The following is a 14,808-nucleotide window of genomic DNA, read 5'->3' as shown; positions in this document are numbered from 1 at the left end:
TCAAGGTTTCGTTAGAAATTTTGTTAGCTAATGCGTAGCAGGAAAAATATTCTCACCTCTGCACTGAATAGTGCTAGGATTACTCACTTTTAGATATCCATGAGATGCTTTTTGTAGCAGCCATGCATCAGTAAAACAACTTCTCAAAGTTTGTAGGAAGTCAAGTCATTACATGTCTAGGTATGCTAAAAACAGATTTAGGCTCTCCAAGTGCCGGTCCCACTGCTGGGTGCCTATAAAGCCACCAGTATGTGGGTCTGCAATAAGAGAGACAAAAAACTACCCCCTTCTCCTTCACTTTGAGAAGAAAAAAAAAAAAAAAAAAGGACCTCAATGGGAATAAGAAAATTAAGTTTGAAAATATAACAAAATTGGCCCAAATCTCTGACAGCTGATTCCAATCTTCCTTCAGAATTTAGTAACTCCACTGCTCAGTCTCTTTGCCTTGTACTCTCACTTCTCATCTCCAGCTGTCCAGAACACATTAAGTTGCAAAATATCTTTCTTTAGGATTTCTTTTATGGTTAATTGAACAAAAGTACAAGGCAGATTGCACTTCCCATAAAAGGCAAAAAGTTGAAGAAGTAGAGATGAATCTAGTTGAAGTCTGTAACATGCACTTTCTATACTACAGCTTCAATCAGAATTTCAGGAAAGGGAGACATGCAGTCTTTTCTTTGCCAGGAGCTGTAAAGAACATTTTTCAAAATCTTACAGAAAATTTACCTCTCCTCTCAAGCCACAGCAAATTTAGCACTTGCTAAATTGATGACTTCTAAGTGCTGCTCTACCCCTGAGCAGAGGTACCCCCTGCCTCTCAGCACTTCTATAAAGCAGTGAATGATCCTATCACCACATGTAAGTAGGCTTACAAATACACCAAACCAGACAAATGGATATTTGGAACTACTGAATGAAAAACCCAAATTTCTGACTCTTACTGATGTTACAGCAGGAAAAAAAAAAGTGTTTTTTTTTTTTTAATTGGTTTTGTTCTGTTTCAAAACTAGGTACCACCTACATTCTTAATCTCTTCCTCCTCCTCAAGTATCCCCGGAACTTCAGGAACTGGACTTTGTGGACACAAGGGAAAGGTTATGTTTTAGTCATGCTCAACAGCATGCAAAAAATTGAAAAGCTTGTTTTACTTCTTTTTAACAATCCCAACTTTGATTTTACGTAGGACATTTCTCACATTTAGTGAGCATAAAACACAACATTTACCTGCTCAGCTGGAGAAGTTTTAAAAGAAAACAGTAAGTTCAATCCACACGCAGACTAACCCATAGAAAGCTGTGTCTATGGATGTGTTTAGTGTTTATTATCACGTACTTCTAATTTGTTGGATATCAGTTTCCTCAATAAAAGGTATATGAAAATTTACAAAAACTTAAGACAGACATATCCCCACACCATCTAGCTGATGGCAATTAACATAGCCATGGAATTTTCTGTTTGAGGTTTTGGCTACAAAAGGGGGTGGCAACAGGAGGAGGGCTGTAAATATTTCCTGATTCATTAAGATCCTCTCCCCTACTTTTCTCCCCCCAGCAAAAAGACTCAAGCATGCCTTCACTCATATTTCTTCTAGGTAGACAACAGCCTGCAGAGAGAGAGCAGCTGAAGCAGCATGTGGTAAATTTATTTATTCTTCCACTTTTTCAAGAGCTACCGACTGAAAAGCTTACATTATATTACAGTTACATACCATCAGTTAGTCTAAAGAAAACATATGCATTTATATTTTTCATTGATCCTGTCACTTCAAAGGCAGCTTTCCTACATTTTTATAAGAAAACAGCAGGAGAGGGAAAACCCACAATCAAACCTGCCTGGGAATGTGAATTAATAAGACCTTCTGCTTAGAAATTCTTGCTGCTTCAAGCCTAGCTGAAAACAGCTGTCCTGTTCTTGTTTGCCTTCCCAGTGGACAACAGAAAAGATTTCATAAAATATTTGGCGTTGCTATTTTTGCTTTGTAGCAGCACCATGCAATACGAAAGCAGCACTGTGTTTTGATGACAATGTGCTATCTGGTACCATGAAAACCTGTGTTTTGTAATAGCCTGTCTATCTGATTAATGCTTTCAAGATAGCAGGCAGTGTTATCTCAAAAACACTAATTTCAGATGAGTAGATGTTCGTAAGCCTAGACAAATCCAAACAAGACAGAACTAAACAGGTAAAATCTGCTCTGTTTCAACTTGGACTGCCATGAAAGCAATTCTGACAAGCTAACCCTTACACACAGAAGCTCCTAATATGCGTCACAATATAAATTGCAAGAAATGTTTCCTATTAGACTTGAAAAGGAAAAGCCCTCAACCATGTATCTCCCCATTTTATATATAGAGATTAGTTGTTATATGACATGAAAAATCAGTCTGATGCCTGCAGAAACTTGCAATTTATTCTGTATCTTCACCAATAAGATCTAGGGGATAAGTCAACACCATTAAAATATATCAGTTCCATTTGTTTATAATTACAATTTAACTAAGGTGCTCAAATCATACCACTAACATTTTCATAATGAAAATCTGCTATAACATGGTGATGGTGATGGTGTATTTTTCCAGTCCTTTATCAAATATAAAGAAATCCCAAACCAACGTTCCTATGTGCTTTATAGTTAATGCAATACCAAGAATAAATTTTTGACCTCTAGTGTTGAAAAGATTTTTTCTTTATTCCCCAAAGAAGTCCTACCCAATATTTACCATTTGACGTCTTCTCTAACTCTGCTTTCAACTGTCCAATTTCTTTCCTCAATTTTCCATTAGTTGTTTCCATCGCCTCTTTATTTTCACCGCTTCCTTTTTCATTCAGGGCCTATTAAAAACCACAGATGCTGCCATTAATTCTGGTTAAATTAGTTGAATATTAATGTCAAACTATCAGAGAAAGTCAGCCTTGATCTTGCAAAGTGACAAGTTTTATCAAATGTCAGTATAACAGGCAGATACCCAGCCATACCAGGGAAATAAAAGAACAAATAAGAAAGGAAAAAAAAAAGGAAGAAAAATTGTTCAGTATTTAAAGCTGCTATCAAGCCTTGTTCCATATGTAAGCACAAGTATGTCATCATCTCCCAGGTAAAATAGCTGGTATCTCTGCAACTTCTGTAATAAGTTATAAAAGGCTTTATGAAAAGACATACCAGGAATGCACATGACAGGACACTATCATGCTTATGTGCAATTTGTTCTAAATAATTCTTATCCCGTTTTATATGTCACAAATTCATCATAGGTTCATAGCTATTGTTCTGATCTTCAGAATACCTTGACACCCAGAACAGATTTCCTCTGCAATTCAAGTAACAACTAAGAAAGGACTCAAGAAAAGCCCTGTCTAGACACAAGAGCAGTATACTCCCTGTACTCCCAAAACGTTAGCACTACTATACTTCTGTATGCTCTTATCAGTAAATCACCAACAGCAATTCCTTGAAGTATTATACATTAAGAATTAGTCTCCCTAATTAGATTCTTTCCTCATATTGATTCCAGTAGCTAACCAAGCATCATCTTTGTTACCAAAATGGCAACAAAATAGTTGTTAGTCCTTCAAGGGATGCCATTTGACTGCCAGTAACAAAACTATAGCCAGTTTATTACGAGGCCTCATTCTGCCTTCTGTACTTCGTTCTCACCTCTTTCTATTAATAGTTATTTCTATGAACTTTTGTCTCAAGTCCTGTGCTTCATGGAACTTCTAAAAAGGACATAGCATGAACCTAATGAACTAGGCTGCGCAGTATTTACACTCAAAGCCAGAGTGCCTTACGTGTAACTGCTCGTACCTCTCTCTGATGGCAGAACAAAGCACATTTGTAAATGAACACAAATGCAGAGGGCCAAGCCACTGAGGAACTTTCACCATATGAGGTTATTAAAACGAAACAAAAACCCAATGAAATTCTCAACATTTCCAGCACAATGGAGACCTAGCTACAGCATGGTGGTTGTAACTGTGGATACCACTGCTTTTGCAAATCATGAAACCAAAAACACAAATAGAAACAGACAGGAATGCAGTTTCCAGTTTCTGGCTATCACTTACAAGCAGCTAAGAGAATGTGTTGCTTGGGAAACACACTTAAGAGTGAAAGCAGAACAAAAAGAGGACTTTTGGCCAAATCCCAGCAGGGATTTGAGGAAAAATTGTACCACGATGCAACAAACAGACAAGTTCCAAGGCTATGGGTGAGAGTCTGGATCATTTTGACAGAATACCAGACTCAAAGATTTTGGAATCATTTCATATAATGTCACATACGCTCCAGTGATTCTCAGTTCATAATACATCTCAAGCACCCGTATGTTCTGCATCTTTCTAGTATCTTTCGCTCAGAGAATGTTCTCTTTGTCTAGAGATTTATTACAAAAAAAGCCAAGAAAACACGCTGGCAACCATAAACACAACTCTAGACAAGAGTGGAAGAAAACCTATACGCATCTGCTGTGATTTCTATTTTGACAACACGTCATATTTAAGAGTGCTGTATAAATCTTCCTATTTTGGATATCTGTAAATTAGCTTATGGTTCATTATCTTCCAACAGAAGCTGAAGTAGCCAATGAAAAGATTTCATACATCTAGACAGGCATTTATTGACTTCCCTCTCTGTAAAGAATTGTATACTGAACCACAGCAGACAAATAGTTCAATTTTCTCCACTCATAAGAAAGTGAAGTGCCTTTGGTCGATTGGTGTTTGTTGTTTTTTTTTTTTTAAAGGTAAGAAATGCTTGGTAATGTCCTCGTTAATAATACAGCAGTACTCTACTGAAAAAGTTAGACAAGACAACTCAGCGCTGGAGCAAGTCCTGTTCAGAAGAAACAGCACCAGAACAGCTGTTTTGAAGGCTTCTGTGCTAGACTGTTTCAGTCCTGATCTACACAGCCTGAAGTCCTCTACTTTATTAAAATTAAACTCAAAGATACTTTAAGAGTACTACTACTTTGACAAAATTTGTACTGGAAAGACAGAGCCTCCTTCATTTACTTGGATTACTGTAGTTTTGTATTGAAATTTCTATTCAGCATTCTGAATTGCACATGGTAAGAAGCTTATTCTTCCTTTGTCCATCAGAAAAAAAAAAAGCAGTAGCAGATCATCTCCAGATTATTTTGTACTACTTTGTGTGTAAGAAAATAACTAAAAATGTTTAAAAGGTACCTCCTGTAGCCTCTCATTCTCAGCCATGTATTTTTTGGCTGCTTTGGTCACGTCGTTTACTTGCATTTCCAGAGCTGCATGAGATGCCATGCCTTTTGCCAACTGAGTAAGAAGGGTAATAGTACGTCTCAAAACACTGGTAAAGAAACACAGTTAACAGCACAGTAATTCACAATACAAGTTAAAAAAAAAAACAACAACAAAATATCAACAAAACAAACCCAATACACAAAAAGAACAACCCCTTTTGTCTCTCTTTCAGCATTAGATGTGAAAAGATTTACTTAAAAGCATCTGAAGGCAAAAATCCAGGTTTAAAGATAGTAACAGTGATGTAAAAAATTGAAAAGGTTGTAATTCATTGAAAATCTGTTTTAACCTGATAAAGAAATCTTCCTCTCCTCCCCAAAACCACAGCTATTAGGGGGTCAGAGACTTGCTTGCTTAAAGGCTGAAATGCTTACACAACTGTGTTTCAAATACAATCTCTGAATACAAGATCCAAGCAGTACGTATGGCAATGAGTATGATTAAAAAAAATAACAAAAAACAACAACAACAAAACAATACAAGTCCTTTATAAAAGGTCTTACAATAAAATATTGCTACATTTATTCTTAACTCTCACGCTCACTTTGAATCAAGGAAAGGCCAAAGCAATACTAAACGTATTCCTAGAATATGACTATACAGATGCTTTTAAAGAAAAAGCCTAGTAACTTATTCTTTTCTGAAAGCATATTAATAAACTTGTTAACTCACAAGGTAGGCCTTCCCAATTTTTACACTGAAAGCTCATTTTCTTACTTTTTTCGGTTTTAATAAAAAGTTAAGTCTTCCATGTCACTGTTTTCCAAGACACGGCAGGCAAAAGTCAGTGAAACAACATGACTAAAGCAGAATCACTGTATCACTTAGGTAGGAAGAGGCTTCAAGAGGTCATGCTGTCTGAGGACCTGCCCAAAGGAAGTAAAGCAGACTGCACAGGGCCTTGTCTCGTCCAGGTGAGTTCCCACCATCTCCAAAGATGGACATGCGGCAGAATTTCAGGGTTCTTGTAGCATTTGCCCACTCTCAGCAGAAGAAAAACACTTTATCAGAAGCTCGAGGTTTCAGTTTGTGCCTGTTGCTTCCTGACATTCCGATGTGGGTCCAGAAGAAAAGTTAGCTTCATCTGCTCAGTGATCTCCCACAAGATAGCTGTACAAACCAAAACAGTCTCCACCTCAACTTCTGTTTTTAAGGCTGAAGCCAAGCAACTGTGGCCTCACCTTATGTCACGTTTCAGTGCCTGACGTTTTTGGTGCCAGTATCGAAGTTTCATAAAGGAGAGCCAAAACCAGACATGGTCTGCAACAGTAATCCCACAGGCACCAGATAGGGATAAGCAATCATTTCTCTTGAACTGCTGGCTACACCTTTGCTATAACAGCTCAATATATGATAGACAGTCCACCAGGACTCCCAGGTCCTTTTCTCCAAAGCTGCTTTTTTACCCTGCCCGTTAGTCCCAGCCTGTATGTTGTAAGTGGTTATTCTACCAGATACTTTCCATCTGCCTTTGTTTGACAACATGAGGTTTCTGTCAGCTTATCCCTCCAGCCTGTGTAGCTTTCTGAATAGCAGCACTGCTCTCCAAGATGTCTACTACTCTGGTTTGGACTTTTACAGTCTGCAGATTTGTTGGAAGCACACTTCAACTCATCACTCAAGTCATCAGCAAGGTCATTAAATGCTACTGGGTCCAGGAGCAACCTCAGAGAGATACCACTTGGAATATGCAATACCAATTAAATTCCTTTGAGTCCAAGACCCAATGAATTTCCCACACACCTTTTTCTCCACTTCTCCAGGCCGTCCTTCTCCAATTAGACTATTAGGACACTGAAAGAGACTACATGCATAACTTTAGCAATGCCTCTGACATTACGTGCTCTGCCATTTATCCACACAGATAGTGATCTAATCACAGAAGGCAGCAGGAATGATCAGCGACGATCTCCCATTAAGCCTGTGCTGGTTGTTTCCAGCCACTGAATTTGCTCAAGTTCTCCCTAGCTGTACCTCCCACAAGGCTCAAAAAAATGGGAGGCCAGACAGCAGACCTTATTAGCAAGAAACAAAGCAAAATAAGGCTGGTAGTGAGATACTCAATGCCTCATTCTTTCCGTCATCCTTTGTAATTCAGTTCCTTGTCTCACTGAGCAGTGGGCCTGTGTGTTCTTTAGCATCCCTTGAATCTTCAGCTCTCCTTATCCCTTTCTGGTTTCAATTCCAGCAGAGCTTTAGTTTTCCTACTGCTATCACTGCATAATTAAGCAATGTTTTCTGTACTTGTCCTAGGTAGCCCACCTCATTTTCTTCTCTTTTCATACTCCAGATGAATCTGGATATTACTGCTAACCCATCCCAGCCTTCTGCCTTGCTTACTTCACTTTGTGAACACTGGAATTGTCTGTTCTTTTCCTCCAAGGAAGACATCCTCGAAAAAATCCATCAGCTCTCTCAAGTCTCTATATTCTACGGTAGTCTACCATTGGGTAATGCTGAAAAGCTCCTCAAATATGCCAGAACTTGCTCTCCTGAAGCCCAGGGTTGCAATTCCACTATTTTTGTTTTGTGAATGCAAACTCTACAACTTCACAGTCACCGCATCAATAGCTGTCTCTGTCATCTTCAACCAATCTTTATTTGATTGCGAGCAACAGCCTATCAGAACACCTTTCAGTTTCAGTTCTGCCATTGACCATCTGTACTAAGAAATTATCTTCAATACATAATGGAAACTAGAAATCTCCCAGATTGCCCATACCTGCCCCTACTGCCCTTCTTGGAGGAACAGGAGCGACTCCAACTCTCTTCCTGTTAACTACCAGGACTTGCAATTATGTATTTTTGTGCTGCTTTTGCAGGGGAAGCATGAGAGCCTTGTCCGCTGTCCATTAACACAGGCAAAACAACTCTATCAAGAAAAGTCATTTGCTCTAGCTACTACTGGAGTCTTCTAAACCTTTGGGGACTGCTGGCCTTTCACAAAAGCCCATCAGCATACTTCAAGCATAGATTTTTTATCCACAATTATATCTATTAAGGTTACCAGAAAGGTTTTATTCCTTGAAAGTAAGTGAGACCATAATCCTGAGGGACCAGCTTCTAGCTCTAGTATAGGACACAGTCCAACCATTTCTCTCTTGGAGCAGAGATCACAGACATGTTTGTGCACATTTACTTAACCTTTCTACAGGAAGATTAAAAACATGATGCATTCCTATTGCTATTGTGCAAGGCTACAGATGACTTTGCTTTTTTGTTTGTTTGTTTGTACTCCAGTTTTGTATGATATTTTCCTTGAAGTCTCTTCATGCACAGTGCTCCTCAAACTTAATCTTCAATCAAGATAGCCATACAGGTGGAACAAGACGATCACGAGTCTCTAAAGTTCCAGGCATTCTCGTATTCCGTGTTCCTCTTTTATATCTGGGAAGTGATAAGCAATTCAGAAAAAAATGCCCACCATTCTTCATAGAACTAAGAAAACTTCTGACCATTTTCCTATTCATTCACATTATCTGTTCAATTAGTCCACATCCTCTTCGTCCAGCTGAGAAAATCTGCAGGTACTGTTGGCTGCTACTGGCAGTTCAAAGTTGTCCGTTCTGTTATCTTGTGCTACTAGCTGTACTTCAGAAACCTCAAGAGGACAGCACGTTTAAGGTCATAATATCCTATTAGGACAGCTGCCATAAAGTGTTTGCTCAATATAAAGGAATATCTGAAACTCTCCCTGAAAGCTAGAGAATTATCCTATGGTTCCTACCTATAAGATTTAGATAAAATGGTTGAAGTCAGATTCAAGTTTTGCCTCTTAACACAGCAGGTTGAAATAATACCAGCTTGCAACATATCAAGATTGTTTTAATAGTGCTTTAGTTTTCGAAGTTTATAATCCCAGTTTTATTTGTTCAAAAAAGCAAAACATAGAGCAAAAGTATAACGAAGGAAATGAGTTTTTCCTGAAGAAATGTCTGCAAAATACATGTTTTCTTAAACATTTGAGATGTTGCTTTTCATGTGCTGCTCACACCCTTCCAGCATTCAAACATTTGTGGCTTTTTACATCCCCTGATCTTAACTGCCACATAGCCAATTTGCTCACATTTATTTCTTAAAATCAGCCTTTTGATAATATCTTGGTTGCATTAGTTTGTGCAATAGCTCCTGTATGTGCTATACAGAAATTCAAGGTGTTATACTTACAGCCACAGAAATAAGGAAAAACCTGAGATATAAAGGTTTCTTTGTGACCGGAAGAGTTTCATCTGAATGTGATCAATGGCATTGGCATTGACATTTGCAATCTTCTCATTCACCTGAATGGCTGAGTACTTTCTAACTTCTCTAACAGCATCTGTAAACAAAAACAGATTGTTCTTAGTCACATCCCTGGGTATGCATTCATGATAAAGCAAACACAGTACTAGAAATATCTATTTGGACATTCTGATCACCAAAGAGTAACATCAGTTATCTTATCCATAAAGCTTAAAGATAGATCTTGATAAATGACCAAAGCAATAACATATTTCCAGAGATGTGCCAAATCATTCACCAAAACACACTTGAACAGTTATTTCCAGTATCTGCATCCAGACACCAGGAATCTGGCCAAAGCAACACACTGTACAAATCACTGTACAAATGTTACCATAGATGCAACAGCAGTGAAAAGTCACTGATAACATGAATTAAAACCCAGTCAGTGGACAAGCAGTAAAAAAAAGAAAAAGAAAACGAAAGGAAAAAGATGAGACACCTTCTGAAGCATTTGCCTCACATGGTATTTGCCAGAAAAGCATTTCTGCAACATCACCAAAACGGAGAAGCTATAACAACACAGTATTGTACATAAGGAAAACAGAGAAGGTTAAGCTACACCTCAGCCTCCCTTGATTACCTTTTCACCAACTTTCAGCTCCATTTCATCCACTATACTCCTTACAGTTCTCAAGATCAGCCAATACACTGTCAGCACTTCTTGAAGGACAAATCAATTAGGATTTACATCCTCATAAAAGCAAAATCTAACCCAATTAAGAGTTCGTATTACAATCTACAACAGTGCAGCACCTATAATCTCCCCTTACACATCAAAAAATATACTTCTTATGACACATCATCAGTTCTTGCAGCACACACTGGCTAAGCATGAGAGATCGCTGCTGCATTTCCCAAAGCACAGCAAATAAGCTCCAGAGAAAAATATGAGTAACATCAATTATAGCTGTTTCTCTTTTAAAGTGCTCTTAAGTTTGTTTTTAAAAAGGAGGGAAAAAGACATGAAGTGAAATTTCAAACAACGCAGTGAATCATAGGCTAAGACCAAACAAAATACCATAATTTATGAAGAACCCAGTCCTGCAGTAATCCATCATCTAATGTTATGGGGCACGCATCTTCTCACTGCTTTATCCCAAATCTAGCTTTCCTCAAAAATCAGTGACCACTACCAGCTCAAAAAGCAAGCTTTAGTCGAAGTTTCCAACTGGAGTTCAAAGAGAGTAAATTAAATTCATCAGTTTTTGATCTTCAGCCGTTTAGTGAAGTACCTACTTTGAGAGACTATGAACTATTTGCATTTCACTACTTTGATTATTATTAGGTATATGTTGCTGCAACTTAGTCTGATTTCTTCACACGGAGTGCATATGCATGTTTTCTTCAGCAGTAAGGAATTATACAGCACTTTAACTGTAAGGCAGTGGAAACAACTCCCTCCTATCTATGTGGAAAGAACTATTCCTATCACAGAAATAAGTGAAATACTTCATACACAAACCAGTCAGCACAGACAGTCACGCAGACAGTCATCATTCAAGCTCCAGTTTCACTAAAGCTTTATTCCAACACAGGCTCCAAAAGATGTAGTCAACAGCCGTTTTCTATCTGTGCTGAGCATAAGTACTCAATTAGCTCAGTGCTTTGATATCTTTTCCTGATGTATTATTTTAACAGCAGCCAAGAGAAAGAGTGCCATCTACTGCAGGCTGAGCAGTTCAGCCAAACAGACAGACATCTTGTGTAACAAGCACCCTGTGTAAGAAAACGAAACCAAGCAGCAGCCTAGACCAAACCATTTTTGCTCCTCATTTACTACATTGCCACTGCATCTGAATTCCTGACATTAATTCAGTACAAGATCTCTCCTCTTCCATTCTAGTGGAGAATTTCTAAAGAAATTAGCTGGGTTACAGTAGGCTTGAATCTTTTTAATTAACTGCCATGAACTCCACATACTAGCTATTTTTTTTCCAGTTTATTAGAAAATTATTTAACACTTACCAAGAAACAAGATGATCAGTAGGACTATTATTGTAAGGAACATTTTGTTCCAAAAGACAGCCATTTTGCTCCATAGAGGAATCATAAAAATCTTCTGCCATCTGCAAAACAACTATCTGTTATTCAAAATAATTAAACACTGGAAGACAAGTATAACAGCCTCACAGAACAGAGCCTCATTATTGATATGAGACTTAAGAAAGGTCTCTAAACAGCTGTTTTAATCACCATAAAACAACAAAAACCCAAAACCAACAACCCTCCATGAATTAAGACTGCTTCTACCATCTTTCAGAAGGCTCATCTTTTATACTGATGAGTCTGAATAATTATAAAGTAGGATTGTTACTACAGTCCAACTTGCAAATGACAAAAAATTGACAAGTCACACATTCATATTTTGTCAATAACATCTTTTAAGAGCATGAATTTGTCAGCCAGCAAACAATCTCAGACAGGAAGAGATGTAACGGTGCTGAAGACCACTTACTTTTCTTTAAACAACCATCTCTTCAGTATCATTTTGTGGAGCAAGCCGTGAGAATCTACACTTATGTATAATCAATGGATATACAGATGGTATATATATATGTCCAGGAGCTTGGCTAATATAATTTATATTGGAGTAATGAGAGAAAGTCACTCACCCTGTCCTGGGCTCACAAGATAGACTCCGATGGAGCAGATCTCCAGGGAGATCCTTCCCCACTGGCAGTCAGCTCTTAAATGGGTCTAGGAGAGGTGGAGCCAGGCTCCACCCCTTCCTGCAGCACAGGTGATTTGCCTTCACCTGTGCTCCCGTGGCTGACTCATTGCTCGCCTCAGGTGATCAATCAGAGGTTCAGGCCATGATTCAGCAGCCCCATACAACTTACAACACAAATAACTTCAAACCCCCCCAAAATAACAACAGTTCAGCTAGTTCTCTAGGCTGCAGGTTAGAATCTGATTCCGTAGGTTAGTATCGGTGCTACTGTACTGATTGGTGCAACAGTAAAGTAATACCTACTTATGCCATAAGGGCTGTAATGCAGGTATGTTAGTCACCATCTGATCAATTAGGCAGATTTTCCAGCTTTTGTTAAGTTTATTTACATTTTCAAACAACTGTTAAAATTCATCCTTTAACAGAGCAGTTTTCTACCGAGAATGTAATTACCCCCAGCAATGTTCTGCACTAAAAAGAAATAAGTATTTTAATTTTTTTAAATATTTTATCAGTCTGTGTGCAAAAGCCTTGTTTACTCCATTCAGTATAATCCAAACTCTATAGCAGACAGCTGTAGTCTGCATCAACCCAAAAGCTTACTGTAATTAAGCCAAGTTACAATTCTAACGAAACCTCCTTGCTAACTCCTTACATGTGAATCTCCATTCTTCATCCCCCATGTTTCTGATGTATGTACCTTTGACCAGATATACTGCCAAGTTATAATAATGCTAAACATTACATCTCTTTACTGCAAAGTCTTCCTGTATTTTCATGCTTATTTTTCCTCCACAAGAAACATTAACATTTATTAATGCAGTACTGCCTTTGGCAGCAGAAATCACACAGATGTAATTCTTCCAAATTACAATCTTGGCCACCAGTACTATGTTACAATCAAGTGTCAGTACAGCTCTGCCTTTCTGGATACTTGCACTTTTATACTGACAATTTACTTGTTTCCGGGAATTTAGCTTGAAGCCTGAGATCTCAGGAAATCAGAATTTCAAAGAGCTGCAGTTTTACATCTCTGACTGTGCCTGCATTACTCTTAGGACAGAACCAACTCTCAAGGCCAGCAAGATGTGTAAGGCAGAACTGCTGCCCTCTGGGACTGTCACAACGGCTAAATCCAGCCCTTAATTCTAGAGGATTCCTGTGACAGCTTTGTTAACAAGGTAATTGACCATGTCACAAAGATACACTACTTCATTCTTTCAGAAACCCTCGTTTGAAAGAATAACTGAATGTTACAAACCAAACACAAAAATCTATCCGTAACACTGCAGACTATGCATTTGCTTTTTAGCTTCAAAGACCAGATCCGGGCCTTGTGTATCTTGTAAGAGAAACCTCTTTCAATATTGCCAACATCCCCTGCATGTGTCATCAGCCTAAACAAAGTCTTGCAGCTTGTTTCCTCACATAACCCACTGTTGTTAATAATCTGATTACAGCTCCCATCATGCTTTTCCACTCTTACAGGCAGTTGGACCTTAGACTCGGAAACAACAGAAAACGTGGGAATTCTGCAATCCATACTGAAACACTGAACTCCTCATAAGCTGTGACACTGACTGCAGGGGATTCAGCCGTTGCCAGGACCCTCCTACAGGTGTAAGTGATCACATTCTGACTCTGCACACTGCAGTGTTTTGGTTTAGGTTTTGCTCCTTAGCATGTTACAGTAAAATCTGCATTCTTCATTCTAAAAATATCTAAAGATGAAGAAAGCCAATATTTAACAGCTTTACACAGCATCACAGCAGCAGCAAATATTCTAAGAAGCTTTTTTTTTAAAAAAAACAAACAAACACTGATGTTCTGTAAAGAAACCTTAACAGTGCCTCCTGCAGAGAAGTTAGCTCCTCAGAGGAATGAAAACAGCATTACCAAATTGGGAAAGCTACTTAGAAGAAAGAAACTGAAGAGGACTCCAAGTCAGGCCTCTACAAATAACAGGAGCAATTAACACATTTTGTTTCTGTTGTATTTCTCTCTGTTACTACAGACATTTACCTTAGGATTATACTTACCATTTGTATTGCATTCCAGCAGAACTATTTTGTTTTGTTTTTTTTTGTATATTTTTATATACCTATACAGAGACATTCAGTCAGCATCCCTGACTAAATCTTCAGCATCCAACTAAGCCTTGCTTTTAAACAAGCCTCTAACAGCTTGTACAAAGGCTGCTGTTGATGAGCTCCAGGTGCCCAATATGCCTCAGCACCCACAGCGCAGTGCACAGCCCTTATCAGCACACACAGTAACAGCTCCCCAGCTGCCCTCCTTCAGGCCGCCTGCTCCCAGAGAGCAGAAGGGACAATTCCCTCTCAGTGAAGCAAGGTGAGAGGGGCTCGTTGCGGGAAGCCAGCTGCTGGACACGTTCATAACAACAAAAATGCAGAAGCACAAACACGGTTCGAGAAGCCCGACTGCGGCAGGCCGGCACAACCCGAGCTCCTACCTCAGCGGGGAGATGAAGGGCAGGCACAGCACGAGCAGCACTCCCACCTCGCCGTACAGGAAGGCGGCAACCGCCGTCCACTGGACAGTCATCGTCCCGGCGGCCT

At 38.9% G+C, this 14,808-nt stretch overlaps 1 protein-coding gene across 1 annotated transcript; it reads right to left on the bottom strand.

The window, feature by feature from the left end:
- Positions 1-956: 956 nt before the first annotated feature.
- On the bottom strand, positions 957-14,802 carry BCAP29 (B cell receptor associated protein 29). The gene is made up of 5 exons (XM_010722657.2): positions 14,703-14,802; positions 11,524-11,624; positions 9,442-9,592; positions 5,185-5,320; positions 957-2,832 (listed from the first exon to the last, which is right to left on the bottom strand). Exons 1-5 carry the CDS (start codon positions 14,792-14,794, stop codon positions 2,665-2,667), a joined length of 648 nt encoding a protein of 215 aa, XP_010720959.1. The 5' UTR covers positions 14,795-14,802; the 3' UTR covers positions 957-2,664.
- Positions 14,803-14,808: the final 6 nt, after the last annotated feature.

Source organism: Meleagris gallopavo, chromosome 1 (assembly GCF_000146605.3).
Source record: "Meleagris gallopavo isolate NT-WF06-2002-E0010 breed Aviagen turkey brand Nicholas breeding stock chromosome 1, Turkey_5.1, whole genome shotgun sequence".
NCBI classification, from domain to species: Eukaryota; Metazoa; Chordata; class Aves; order Galliformes; family Phasianidae; genus Meleagris; species Meleagris gallopavo.
This window is presented reverse-complemented; position numbering and strand designations above follow the sequence as displayed.

Coding starts and splice junctions, on each gene's coding strand:
- BCAP29 (XM_010722657.2), bottom strand. CDS start 14,794: ATGACTGTCCAGTGGACGGCGGTTGCCGCCTTCCTGTACGGCGAGGTG. Junction 11,625..14,702: donor CCCTTCATCTCCCCGCTGAG/GTAGGAGCTCGG, acceptor GTTGTTTTGCAG/ATGGCAGAAGATTTTTATGA. Junction 9,593..11,523: donor ACTGATCATCTTGTTTCTTG/GTAAGTGTTAAA, acceptor TTTTGTTTACAG/ATGCTGTTAGAGAAGTTAGA.